Genomic DNA, 14,882 nt, shown 5'->3' with positions numbered 1-14,882 from the left:
TATATATATATAGTTACTGTAGGCTCATTCACACAGATACATGGTGTTTGTAGCCCCACATGTCTTGTGATGAATCTTTAAGAATTTAAACATCCCTCTGATTTTCTTCACACTTCTTACTGACTTCATGTTTTTATCTGAGGAACATTAGTTCCTACAAAACTACTCCCAGATCTGATGTTCTCTTCAGCCTCGTCATCTTTTCATCTTCACAGCAGAGGATAGGGGGAGTTAACTCCACGTTAAATTAAGACTCAAGCCGCAACTATGTGATGAATTATTCTACGACTGATTTATTGATTATCGCCTGAATCTTCTAACAAACTTTTCAACTTTAGCCAAGTTTACAGCTGGAGTTTAATCTTTAATAAGGAAAATAAATGCACTGCAGAAGGCTGGATATTTTCTACTTTTTGCTGCTTATATGTACAGTATAGGGTGACATGATGTGAAGGCAGATAAGTCTGACCATGAACACTGATGTAACCTTGGGTCCCACTGCTCTGTTGTGCAGGTTACACCTCCTGTCAGTGGACGATTGAAATCTGACAATGCTGACTGATCCTGTTGTTTTTTTAGTCTTTATACTCTCCGCCTGACTTCATTAAAGCTCTGCAGCGCTGCACATGATGATGATGATGATGATGAAGGAGAGCTGAGGGTGCTGGTGTGGAGCCAGCACTCTGAGTAATGTGACCAACAGTCCAACACGCTGCTGATAATAGGACACACTGTGTGAGCCGGAGAACTAACCTTTTGTGTGCAGCAGGGCTCACACCACTGCAGGCACACACACCTGCAAACACACACACACCAGCAAAAACACAAACACACACACACACACACACACACACACACACACACACAAACACACACACACACACACACACACACACACACACACACACACACACACACACACACACACACACACACACACACACACACACACACACACACACACACACACACACACAGTAAGCCGAAGCTCAGAGTGCAGCTGATTAGAGAAGCGAGCTGGACTCCACAGAGCTGTGTCAAGGTTGAAAGAAGAAGAAACAAAGTGAGCCAGAGCAACAACTTTTAACAGCTGCAGGATTTGTTCGGTTTCCTCTCCTGCTCTCCGTCGGCTCCTGTATCGAGCAGTAAACAAGTTTTTACTCACAGACAGGATGCAGGGAGATCTGATCTGTCACAGATGCTTTCATAATAATGTCTACATACGATAGTGTATCTCTCAGAATACCAGATCTGTTTATCGCAAATTGCATCAGAGGATTTTCAGGAAGCTGCATGTTATGTGTTATGGCTCCGGGATGAGGGGGAATATTAAGTACACTATTATTAATAATGCATGGTCATGATAAAAGAGGAGTATTGCCTATTGAGTTTAACATTGAAAGTAATGTGACATATGGTGTTAATCAGCGTAATGGATCAGTAATATTAAACATGGACCCTGGTATTGAACGTAATAATTCACATGATATTCAGCTTTAAGATGCTGTCAAAACATTCTCAAAACAAAATCTTTTATATACATTTATATTAATATTGTGCTTCACTATGATGTCTACAGTCTCTTGTAGAACTTATACAGAAAAGAAGTTATCCAACCAACTCGAGCTAAACTCTAGATACCATCATCATTACCAGTAGGGGGTGCTGTAACACTTTCTTGTATTCTCCTATGTTTACAATTCTACAAATCATTTATCCGATGGGCAAACATCAGAGAGTAAGAACAACACAAGCAAGGATCAGGAGAGGAGGAAACAACATCAGGAAGTGCAAACGGACAGCTTTATGATGGGAATGATGTCACACCCGAGTAAAATGCGTTCCAGTTTGAGTCGTTCAAGCAACATGGACACGTCCAGGAGTACCTTTGTTTTGTTCGCTAACACCTGATGATAACAACACACTGCGTCATAGTTTCCGAAACTAACATGACAACACCTCCACAGAAAGAACTTGCACGATACCATCGGTTTGATGGATTTAATTACACAAAAAAACGACTAAGCTGCAAATAAACACAACAGGTACAGCTTAAACATCCCTGTAGATGCACGTAGCAGCCATATTGGATTTGAACTCGGGCTACCGAAGATTCTCCGGGTTTCCGAGTCGGAATTTCCGACTTTAGGGGGTCGTTCCTGATGACGTATCAGACTGGCAACTCGGAATACACGACTTCTGAGATGAAGTGGAACACAGCATTAAGTCTGATCGGACACACAGGTGCTGACAGGAAGTGACCAGAGGCAGAGCACTTTAAAAAAATCATATATAACGTCATCAACAACTATATCGACAGCTGTTCTTATGAGATCAAATCAACATCAAATCCATCCTAAATATCCTCATCAATATCATCAGGTGTAGGTGGTAGGTGTTCATAAAGAGCTGGGTCTTTAGCTTTTTCTTAAAGGTGCAGAGGGACTCTGCAGATCAAATGGAGTTTGTTAGTTTGTTCCACCACTGGGGGCGACAGAGGAGAAGAGTCTAGGCAGTGTCTTAGGACCCTGTTGTGAAGGTTGGATCAGACGCCCTTCATTGGCAGAGCGTAGTGGGCGGGAGGGAGTCTAGACCTGGATGAGAGAGTTAAAGTAAGGAGGAGCCGGTTTTGTAAGCGAGCAGCAGAGTTTTAAATTTGATGCGAGCAGTAATTAGGAGCCACTGGAGGGAGAACAGCGGAGTGACATGTGCTCTGTTGGATAGTTTCACATCGGTCAAATTTAACTATGTGTCGTTATGAATAATTATACAAAAAGATTGCAGTTTAAAAGGTGTTATGCAAAGCTGCTTTGTTTTTTTACATCTATGACTCTGTGTTTGGTTTCAGGTGATGCCTCAGGTTCTGATGTCCAAGGCTGCAACTCTGGATTTTATTTTATATGATATATTTTAATGCTGGTACATTATTTTTCTGTCCCGCTGAGAGCACAAAGCACAGTGACACTGACGAAGCTCTGCAGCTGAAATGGATATAATGTTTTTTGTACAAATGATAACTCTACCTCTGCAATGAGTGTCCTGTGAGTCAAGATGAAGGGCAACAAATGACCCTCCATTATGAAATCCATCCTTCATTTAGAGCATAAACTATTCCTTTATATCTCTGTCTCTACAGTTAATCAATGAAAGAGGATACAGGGAGAGAGCGGGACAACATTTTACCTCTGATTTCCCCGTGCTCGCATTTTCACCTCCCCAGCAGAGCCGTGCAGAGCGGCAGTCTATCTCAGGTGAAGTGTCATTAAGGCTGCTAGCCATTTTTCATAATCCAGTGTAGCTCCACAGATCAATACTAGTGTGTGTGGAGGAGTGTGGAGTAGATTTGTGTGCGTGTGTGAAGTGGGAATAGAAGCTGTTAGTGGCTCTCTAATGCAATTTAATGCGAGCTGACCGCCGTAATGAGCAGCAGAAATGGAAGCCAAACGCTCCTGAGGATCACCGAGCTGTTTTATCTGTCCAATATGAATTAAAGAGGAAAAGACACTTGATTCAGTCCACCGCTGCGATCAGTTTAAAACTCTTTACTACATTATACAGACTGAAAACCTGCTTCTGAAGTGCATCAGGTCGGTTAAAATAACAGGTTTCCAATTTTAGCTCCACTGCTTTTCAATAAAAAAAAATACAGGCCTTGTTAAGATATTGAAACCATTTCGCTTAAAGGACCAATCAGTAAGATATCTTCTGAATTAAATGATAAAGTGACCTTAGTATATGATCAGGCATTAAGGAAACATGCTATGTTGAAGTGCTGGCTTCTCTGACAACAATGCAGCAGCCAGTCTGTCCTCCTTCTAACTTTAGATTCTGGTCCTGAATGCTCTGGATTTGTTTGGTCCAGAGAAGGTAGGCGGTTTTAAGACACGCCCCACATGGCCGTTTTGGACACCCCTCGGTTTGCCAGATATGGGCGAGACACCAAAATAACACGTGATTAAGCTGATTTATAAAAAAAAAAAACATGAAGTAAATTAAAAAAGACATGCAGTTTGGATGACAGTAGAGTGAAGTAGTGTAACGGTGCATTCATGTGGTGTCGGACACACCGGAAAAAGGAGTTTCCGAGTTGTAAAATGCACATGAACACCTGCTCAAGTCGGAATAACAACTGGGAAACTAACAAAAAATAAGGTGCCGGACTAGACGTCATAATCCTCATTACATGGGGGGCAAAATATTTCTAGTTGATGTTAACATACTTTTAATTAATTCACATATTGCACATAAACTATTTGCTGAAATATAACTTGTAACAGAGATTTACACTTCTTCTTGGTAGCGTCCATGCTGTTTCTTACTGTTGAAACAATACTCTTACTTTCCAAACTGAAATCAAGTGAACACACTGAAGTAGGAAGAACGACTTCCCAACTTGGAAACTGGGACCATCCGAGGAGCACCTGAATGCAGAATATTAAGTGAGTGGGAGAAAAGTGTTTTGTGCATGTGTTGGCTGGAAAAGAAGGATGAAGTAACCAACAGGACGCATGCAGAAAGTCTCTCTGAACAGACTGACTTCAACTACATTTATTATATGTCTAATAGTGTAACACCTTGATTTTTTCTGTCTTTCTTTGCATCTCAAATTCAAAATATGTTTTAAACTTAAATGTATTTTCCCAGATAATTTAGATTTCTGATGCTGCATACGACACAATCTGACATCAGTTGTGTTTTAGTCCCTGAGAAAGTTTCATGACAAGCTCCATGTTGCTCTCTCAGTGAAGGTCAGTTTGTTTGTTTCTGCTGTAGAAGTTCAAGAACATGACAAATCAAAACCTGAACACAGCAGCTCGTTCTTCATGGATGACCAAACACCAGCGGCACCATCACACCCGCCGTCTACTCGCATCATTTCACTGTGATCTCATAATCTGAACAGTTTGAGAGTACATCTTCTCAGCTGATTTACCTCACTGATTACATTAACTTTCTCCACCTTTACTGCATAACATCCATCTTTTAATAGATGTACCAAAGCAGCTGTAGTAGCAGACATAACTCTTCTCTGCAGCTGAAGGCTGAACGAGTCTGACTGCAGGGAAATATGATGAACAAATCTAAATGCATCTAACCATGTCTGCTGGTAAACATGTACTTCTCATTTCTGTATTTCAGTTCTACTTCAGAAGAATAATGACCTAATTATTGATATCATTGCATTCAGTCAAAATCAGTTTTTTTCACTCTGTTATACACAAACGCATCATAGTGGCTCCAGACAGCAGCAGATGGTTGAAACAGATCCAAAGAGAGGATGGAAGAGTGGTAATTTAACATCCAATTTAATCAATAATCCTCATTCTGATGTGTCCGTCAGATATTCAACAATTCACTTAGCAGACGCTTTCATCCAAAGTGACTTACATCAGAGAGTAAGAACAACCCAAGCAAGGATCTAAAGAGGAGGAAACAACGTCAGGAAGTGCAAACAAACAGATTTCAGTCTGATCGGACACACAGGTGCTGACAGGAAGTGACTAGAGGTGCGGACAGGAAGTGACCAGAGGCAACATCGTACAACATCGACTGCTGTTATGGAAAGTTCTAATCAGCATCACAAACATCCAAAAATCGTCATAATCAAACAAAACCATCCTCATCCTCATCACTATCGTCATCATTAATATCATTAAGGTTGTAGGTAATCATAAAGAGCTGGGTCTTAAGCTTTTTCTTAAAGGTGCAAAGGGACTCTGCAGATCGAATGGAGTTGTTCTACCCCCAGGGGGCGACAGAGGAGAATAGTTAGAGACTTAGGACCCTGTTGTGACGGTTGAATCAGATTACTTTACATCTACAATAAAAAATAAAAGGTGATTTTCAGGATGTAGAAGTTAAGACCACTGCCCTGTATCCCGTACCGTAAACATCTTATTTCTGGCTAACTAACATGAAGTTAAAGTCAACAGTGACATCTATTTTGGTGCTAGTTACTGAAGCAGTTGCTTGTGCAAAAATCTATAATTCTCACAATAATGGCTGCATCGTTGATAACAACCTGAAATTAACAGCGGAGCTTGAAGGGAGAGCTTAAGAGAACTGCTGCTATACACAGTGTTGAGGGTTTCTTCTTTCTACTCCATACAGGGAATAAAATATTGAAGCGCAAGGATGCATGAAGCGCAGGAGAAGTGAACAATATGACGCCATGAAGGTTGTGTTAGTAGTACCGAGTACCGACTAGAATTAAAAACGACTTTCTCCCCTGGTTTTACTCCGATGTGTGTTTGGTGTTGTCATGACGTTGCTGTATTGTTGTTGGATGTACTGTGACCTTATGTGTGTTTGGTGTTGTATCGCCATTTTGGAAATCATGTTGACCCCTGGAGAAAAGCAGCTGCTATGCAAAAGCTAATGTGGATCTAAATCAAAACAAGCAAACACATGTCAGTGCCCCAGTTGGGCCACCCCACTCAAAAAAGAATAGACTGACCATTTAAGAGTCGAAAAAAGCCGTCTCTTATTGCAGAGCTGAGCCAAATGATCTGGATCACTAAGAAGAACCAGAGGTCCCATCAGGACTGATTTATTTTCTTCTTCTCTCCTCTTTTAAAATGCTGAGAGAATTCACATCATTCCTGTTATTGAAGGTTGTACCAAAGTTATAATAAACCAGAATTATTGTTTGGCTCCGTGACAATCTTAAGAAGGCATTTCTCAGTGTTTTTTTTTTACGACCATTTCTGCCGTCTTTCTCTGTGTGGATCTACTCAGACAAATTAGAAATATCTCATGTCTGCTGGGCTGGCAGGAAACCTCAATCTATGGCCATCAGTTAGATTGAATACAGTCCAACACAGTAAGAGAAGCAGTCTGATGGATACGCTCCTTTTGTCCCTGAGGTCTGAGGAGGTATAATATCCTCTCTTCCAACTGATTCATCATTTAAAGATTCATTTTAAGGTCTAATCAGAGACGATAAAATGAGAGAAAAGCTGGACTCAAAGGATTTCAATCTGCTGGAGGTACTACACGGGTCACAGTTCAAAGACTCAATGCAGGGGAAACCAAACACAAACAGACCCTGGTGGTATCATACTGACGCTGTTAGAGCTGTGCTGTAAAATGATCATTTCAGCCTACAAACTTTTACTTTAAACTCACTGATGCTGGATTACCAAAATTTCTAAAAAAAAAAATGATGCTGTCATTAACTTTGATCGGGCTGGTATCCTACCTGAGATAAGCGCTAATATGTTTTTGTAGTTTTTATCTATGCAGTAGAGACGTTGTTTCATGAAGGAGGTGTCACCATGATTTTTTAGTTCTTAGTGTTGAGAGAAGCATTCAATTAAATGTAGGTCATGGTGTTGAGTGGAGGAACACATCTTATACCTTAAATCTTATACATTTATGAACCTTGAAAAATAAGGTAGTTATACGCACATCACATAGAGGTGCAGGGAAGTGTAAAATCAGCACACTTAAGAATAAGATAAGCCCCCACAATTACTCAAATGCAACAAAAAGTTTCAATCAATTCAAACTTTTTGTGGCATTTAAGCAAGTGTGCGGGCCTACTTTTATGAACCTTAAGAAATCGAACCAAAAACTCTAAAGAACCTTTCAAGATTCTCAAACAGGGGGCAGATTTAAAAAAGCCATGGTGGATGGATGGATGGATGGATAGGTGGACGGATGGAGGGACGGATCGCTTGATGGCTGGATAGATGATGGATGGATGGATGGATGGATCTAAAACAGTGCCTCCAGCCAGGGCAGTGATCTGTGTGGTCATAAAAAAGGTCAGAAACTTAAACACAAACATGTTTGGATTCTCAAAGTTACAAGTTATGATAACATCTAGCTCACAGGCCAGTCATTGTGGAAAAAAAGTGGAAAAGCCTAACTTGGTTTTAGAAGGTCATAGCGTTTTATGCAATAAATGATTCGAAGCTGTGACCTTCAACATTTAACAGATAATTGAAAATTCCTTTAAATACAAAATAGCCCGTTACTCGACATATTCAGACTTCTGTAGTTCTCATGTGCACGCGCCCCCAGCTGCACACATTTCAGCAGTGAAGCTGTTTTTAAAAAGCTGTCGTGTTGAGCTGACTTTAAGTGCAGTCTCTTTGACTTTTATACTCACAGTATTTATCCTCAGAGGAACCATCCCTCTTCAAACAGACCTCTACATCTATCACCGAGCTCTCCGACATGAGTGCACTCTTAAGAGTCCAAGTCAGTGATCCATCTGGGACACACCATGAGGAATACATTCACTTTTGGAGATATGTTTTTAATTAAATGTGTAGTAAGGTAAATAAATAACCCAGAGCAAGAAGTCCCCCCTCAACAATGATCCAGTTGAATGTATATACAGTACACTTTTTGTGCAAAAAACATGGATCCAAAAGACATTGTAAGCTGATAACTTCAAGGCACATATATATACTGTTTACCATAACACTGTTTTTGCTAAACAAAGAGAGAAGAGTTGTTTTTTTAATGGTTTACAATCGATGGTAGATGTGCTTTTTTGCCGCTCCCCTCTGTGACACCCACCATAAAACACAGCTAGCACTAATAACAAGATCCCTCTACTGTGATAATGTATTCATCTTGAAAAGCAGGTGAAAAAGCGCTGCAGCCTGCCACTTTCTGGGGATGTTTAATGAGTGTGACCTTTAAATTTCATTTTGAAGCAGAGAAATGTTATTTGCATAAAAATGTGTCATCTTCCTCGAGCAGGAATCGAATAATTTGCATCTCTGTTGACTGTAGTGGCAATCAAACAAATGTGCCGTATTACTGTGATGACTTGATAAAAAAACAGTCACAGGAAAAGTGTGTTGGACTCCAGAAAACTACGCCCTCTGGTGGTGAGTGTGGCAGACTAGTCTCTTTTCTCCTCTCATTCTACACCCCGGTTTCAGCACCCTGATGATGCTAAAGTGTGGATTCTGTTATGGTTACAGTATACAATGACTTCAAAATCATTCACAACCACTAAAAATCAAACCCAGTATTTATGCTTAAAATAAATGTATCCTGATAGTACATGTCGGTGTGCACACAACTCAAACAGCACAACTCCAGAAACCAATAACTTATGAATCATATGTTATACAAAAGATATTGTCCAGTTACAAATTACATTTCTTGAAGACGTGGGTGTTTCAAATAATATCAACACTGTACAGTGTCCATCAAAGAGGGGCTAAATGTCAGTAAAAATGCTCCTGATGTTCTTCAAAATCATCATGTGTGACAATAGTCTGCATCCTGAACATTGTTCTTGCAGTACACTGTGCTGTTGTTCCCAAGGGGGCAGTCTCTGAAGCCGATGCCCCCATTAGGGGTGTAAATAGGCTGAATGCGGAAATCTCCCTTGAGGAGCTGCTCGTTGTTGAGCGAGACAATCTGGAAGCTAGTCTCAGTCATTTCCAGGATGGAATTATCTTTCTTGGTGCCTGCCTCGCAGTAGTCATCTTTTCTCCGACCCCGGTTGTATTTCCACTCAGTGGAGGACTTGGAGCGGCTCTTCTTGTGCATGTGCCAGCAGAAGATGCTGAGGAAGACCACCAGAACCACAATGACCGCCCCCCCAATCAGACCAGCCAGCAGGAAAGGCGAGCTGGTTTCTGGCTGGGTGGCCTGCTCAGGCCCTGATGGTCGTTTGTTAGTGTCAGGGCTGAAAGATGTCGACGTGGTCAGGGCCTCCGTGCACACTGTGTCATCTTTGGGTCGGTAGTTATTGAACGCATCCAACGGAATAACACAGATCCGATAGGTGGACTTTGGCTCAAGATTAGCCAGTCGGATCCCCCGGTGGTCCCCACCCACTATCCTCTCTCTGACAGTGTCCCCTGTCAGACTGGGGCCCATCCTCGCCCATGTCACCTTGTAGGCAGTGACGGGAAAGGCTGCCACCCAGCTGACATGGATCGCTGAGCCATTCAAGATCGCAAATGTCACCTGTAAATTCTCACTCCTGGGGGAATGAGGTTTCTTAGTCCTCAACCCCACCCCTCTGGTTGAAAAGGATGGATGGAGGGAGGGTGATGTGGCTAAGGGTTGCCTGGGGGAAGAGGGTGAGACATAGTGAGTAACCAGGGGGGAGTCTGTGAAAGAAGACAGGGAAGGGATCAAAGCAGATTCACTTGGTGAGGTGTACAGGGGCGTCTTCCCTGTGCTCTTAGGACACTGGAGCAGCTCAGCGCTTAGCTCCCTGATTACCATGCCCCGAAACTTCTCAGGTTTATGGCACATGAAGCCGCGCACATTCAGCGAAGACGGCAGGGATTTCAGCCATGACACCACCCATGTGATGCTGCAGTCGCACAGCCACAGGTTGTTCCGAACTGTGAGCTGTCTGAGACTGACGAGGCCGTCAAAGACCCCCTGTGTCAGAGTCTGCAGCTGGTTGTTTGAAATATCCAACCTCTCCAACTTGTGCAACCCTGCAAACGCCTTAACAGGGATCTGGTTCATCTGATTATCCTGAAAGTTTAACTTGATGAGGACCTCAGCTGGGAGGAACGGAGGAGGGTAGGTGAGTGAGTTTCGGGCGAGGGACAGCTCCCTCAGGGTAATCAGGTCCTGAAAGGTCCCAGGTGCTATACCTTCATCTGTTAGCAGATTCCCATCCAATAGGAGGCGCTGCAGGCGGGTTACATTTCTAAAAGCTTCCTCCGAGATGACTGCGATCCGGTTCTCGTCCAATCGAAGCTCTTTCAGATCATCAGGAAGACCAATAGGCACACTGCTCAGGTGGTTTTTGGTGAGAAAGAGCATCTTTAGGCTCACTGCTTCACGAAAAGCCCCGTCCTCTACCCCTACAGTAGAAATAGAGTTATCATCCAAATGTAGCTCCTCCAGCCAGAGGAGCTGAGCCAGAGCTGCTCTGGAGATGGTCTGAATGTTGTTTTCCTGCAGGTGGAGAACTCTTACATTTTTGGGCAGGTTTATGGGGAACTCATCAAGCTGGTTGCCATAGAGATACACAGTTTCCACGGATGCCACGTGGTGCAGCTCCAATGGGAACCCAGCATTGTTGATTTGGTTGTTGTGGAGAAAGAGGATCTTATAACCCTCACCGATTCCCAGAGGCACTGAGGTCAAGCTCCGCTCATTGCAGTAAACAAAGGTGCGATCACAGCGGCACTCCTCGGGACAGTTGGAGGCCCGGGAGAACTGGAGGTGAAGGCCCAACAGTATTGGTATCCACGGCCTGATAAAGGAGGCCCAGTCCTTATTCCATAAACGCAGCTGTATCTCCATTTCAAACAGATCGTAAAAATACAACCCAGAAAAAAAATTATATAGAGTTATAGGACATTAAACATCCAACAGAACAGTCCTTAGATAACACCACCATGTCCAGGCTGGTGATGAAGAATGTCTTGAGTAATCCCATGGTAATTAGTTGTCCTAAGCTTCCCATTACAAAAGCAAAATGGTCTCACTGAGAAATATGATTCCTTCTCCGGCTACGGTCCATGATAAAGCTGGGTGACATTTCATCACATTTTCAGAGTCTCTCCTCTTCTACACTGGGTAGAGCTCTCGATGCAGACACATCCATGTACCAAACACCGCAGGGTTATCATTGGGTGTCCTTTTGCTCCCTCATGTCACACACTGCTGGTTCCTCATACTTGACATTTGCATCCAGAAACCTGTTGCAAAACAAGAATAAAGGGGGAAAAAAATCAGTCCTCAAAATGCATTCTAAAGCTTTCCAGTAAAAGCCAAAGATTTCTCTCTCACAAAGCTAAAGCGGTGCATTATAAATTGGGAGAGCAGAGCAGTGTGCATACAAATGACTTACAGATTTGTTACATATTCCTCCGGCACACTGCTAGAGAAAAAAAAAAGCGATTGTTGAAAAGATACTGAGGGCAGAGGTGTGGTAAAATGGTGGAACGCTTATGTGACTAACGTGAGGCCTAATCTAAAATGAAAACAAACTTTTTCTCCTTCCCCAGGTGATAACTGTGAACGTGAACAAACTGACAACAAGAGCATTTAAAAAACTGCCGAATTCAAAGGATTAAAACACAGCAGCCAGAAGCTTTTGGAGAGCACTGAGGTGTGAGGTGAGCTGGTGAAGGAGACGACTGTCTCTCCGACAAAGAGCAGGAATCTGTTACCCAGTGCAGCTTTGAAGGGTAGTCAAGAGATGTTCCTTAATAACACAGATTCTGATACCTGAATTTGATAAACAATCACAACAAATAACATTCTGACATCTGTGCAGGACTGAAAATTACATGCCGGTTTCTACTTCTACAGTATGTTTTTACATTTCTATTTTTATTCAAGGTTTAACTATTTCTAACCATCAACAAATATGTAAAGATTTATTTGTCATCTAGTTTCACAGACTAGACTGAAATGCTAAACAATTCTAAGATAAATGAGAATAATTTGGTTCATCTCTGTTGTTTGAAATAATAAACATATGTCTTTATCATCTTAATCCATTCAGACTCTCAATGGTGAGATATAAACCAGCAAAGTGTACAGATTACATTTTATAGCCTGAAGCTAATTTGGCCGTATTTGATCCATAAATAAACAATCAATAGAATGTGGATGTTAACCTTCAAGGAGGACCGAAGCAGTGCTGGCGGTGAGAGCACTGTTCATGTTAGCCACACTTCGCAAACCCATTTGACATCGTTTACCCACAGATGCTGTGATACTGTGTTTAGTCGTGTGGAATAAATTGTGTTCTATTTTGACTGTTTTCGGTTTTCTTAACTTTAGACTACTTAACTAATCTTAATCTAAATTGTCCTTTACACTACAGTGAAAAAAGTCACTCCTAAAACATCCCTACTTAGCCTAATTCAGAAATTAAAACATTTTTAATTGAAGTTCATTTAGAAGAGGAAAGGACTTCTCCAGATATCTCAGCGCCTGTTAAACACATTGCCATACACACTGAAGGAATCCTTTCTAAAAAAAAAAAAAAGAAACTCCAAACAAGCTAAGCTAATGTTAGCAGCAGTTCCTTAGGCTACATCATATGCCCAAGAGTGTTGTTGAAACAGAGTCTTTACCTAGAACTGTTATTCGGTGTATTGTGATGAACATTACAATCTCTTAACACTGCACTGCTTATGTTCGCTATCCTTGTGGGATACATTTTATAAAGTGGTTCCTTCTGTGCTAGCTTAAATCAGTAGCTATCGGTGGCGGCTGCCATGAACAACTTCCTGAGTATTAGACTGATTTGGAGCAGCGAATAAGAGTTGATTTCTGGTGAAAGCAAGCGACAATGTTGGGTTTTAAAAAAGGAAGCCAATACAATGGAAGTGTAACAAAGCTGCAGTTCCTCATGCGTCCATTTGAGGCTGTCTCTCCCATTTTTACAAAAATAAACATGTTTACAGGCTGGTGCAAAAAATGGTTTTAGTGTCAATAGCTTATTTCTCATTGGTAAAAACTGTACATGGTCGATTTTTTTCATAATATTAAAGGGGATATATTATGAAAAAACACTTCTACAGTGTTTTTGAACATATATCTGGGTAACCTGAGTGTCTACCAACCCACAAAATGTGAAATAAATCCATCCAGTCCTTTTTTTTGTGGTCTGCATAAGTCTTACAACACAGAGAAAAATGCTCTGTTTCATATGTGCTCTCCTTGAGATGACTTTTGCACAGGTCTGCCATTTTTTTTCTCATTAGCGAAGGAGTGATGTCTACCAAGAAAACTCAGGGGGGGGGGCTCATTGTATTTAAAGAGACATACACACCAAAACGGAGCGTTCTGAGAGAGCTGGTTTATACAGGGTCACAAACCTCCTCTGGTGCTTGATTCATGTTATATTTTGACCAAAGCACATCACAGATGTTTCATTTAGACCACAGGGGACTGTTTGAAAAGGTAGAAAAGGGGGATAATATGTCCTCTTTAAGGCTGAATTATCCCTATATCAGGTAAATAAGGGCATGGTTGATCTCGACTGACAAGTGGATTTAATGAGTTGTGTGCCATGAGATTAAAGGCCCACCTCAGCTCCACCTTTTCGTGTGTTTCTAGATTGATCAAAATTCATGTAGTCATCAATTCCAATATGTCGACCTCCAATCCGGCTTCAAAACACCTCTTCAGAAACCAATAGGTGACGTCACTGAGACCACGTCCATGTTTTATACAGTCTATGGGTTACAGAAGTTTACATAAAGGGCTAATAAAATAGGTTAAGCTATAGCCCTGTTGGTTGCTTTTTAGCAATTTGATGTCTGTATCTGAACAATGTCCTGTCACACAGCCCTCAGGAATCATTAAGAGGTTAAAGCGGGTTTAAATATTTGCTTGGCCGTCCTGCAAAAACTCCAAATATGTGGAAAACGTAGACTTTGCATCCCTCACTCCCCTGGATTCATTAAGTGTAGCTGTGCTGAAGGAAGAGGAGCAGAGCTGGATGGTGATGAACGCAGCCTGTCAGCAGAGATAAGATGAGACAAATTTGTTGCACGGGGACAAAACTAAGATCGATGTGGGCTTCTTGTCGTAAGGGAAGGTGCAACAGTGCTGGCAAGGTCATGAGATTAAAACAAAGTGGGTAGATTTGGAAGTCAACAGAATCTGCATTGAAACCAAAAACCCTCCAAAAAAAATGTCAATTAACTGCTGCTTTTATGAATATGAATTCAATACAACCCCTGCACAGGAAGCGATCATCATGTATTATTAGTGCTTGTTAGCTGGGTGCTACTGATGATTAATAAAATGGCACAAGGAGGCAGCAGCAGCAGCCAATTGACAGACTGCATTGATTTGTGGCCAAGGCACTTCAATAGTTATGTAATGTTCCTTGGGGGGCAAACAAGGCATCAAACTGAGTCCAATTATGGTGACCCGACCTCACCATGGTTATTATCAGCAGGCTCTTT

At 41.8% G+C, this 14,882-nt stretch overlaps 1 protein-coding gene across 1 annotated transcript in view; it reads right to left on the bottom strand.

The window, feature by feature from the left end:
• Positions 1 to 8,245: 8,245 nt before the first annotated feature.
• The window catches only part of si:dkey-87k14.1 (leucine-rich repeat transmembrane protein FLRT2), a 37,471-nt gene continuing 30,834 nt past the window's right edge, over positions 8,246 to 14,882 (bottom strand). Inside the window, exon 3 of the mRNA XM_061063144.1 lies at positions 8,246 to 11,648. Within this exon, the coding sequence (XP_060919127.1) occupies positions 9,229 to 11,250 (2,022 nt within the window). The 5' untranslated portion in view covers positions 11,251 to 11,648 and the 3' untranslated portion in view covers positions 8,246 to 9,228. The remainder of the gene's footprint in view (positions 11,649 to 14,882) is intronic.

The sequence above is a fragment of the Labrus mixtus genome, chromosome 18, assembly GCF_963584025.1.
Source record: "Labrus mixtus chromosome 18, fLabMix1.1, whole genome shotgun sequence".
NCBI lineage: Eukaryota > Metazoa > Chordata > Actinopteri > Labriformes > Labridae > Labrus > Labrus mixtus.
Note: the sequence above shows the minus strand (reverse complement) of the source record. Positions and strands in the feature narration are given on the sequence as shown.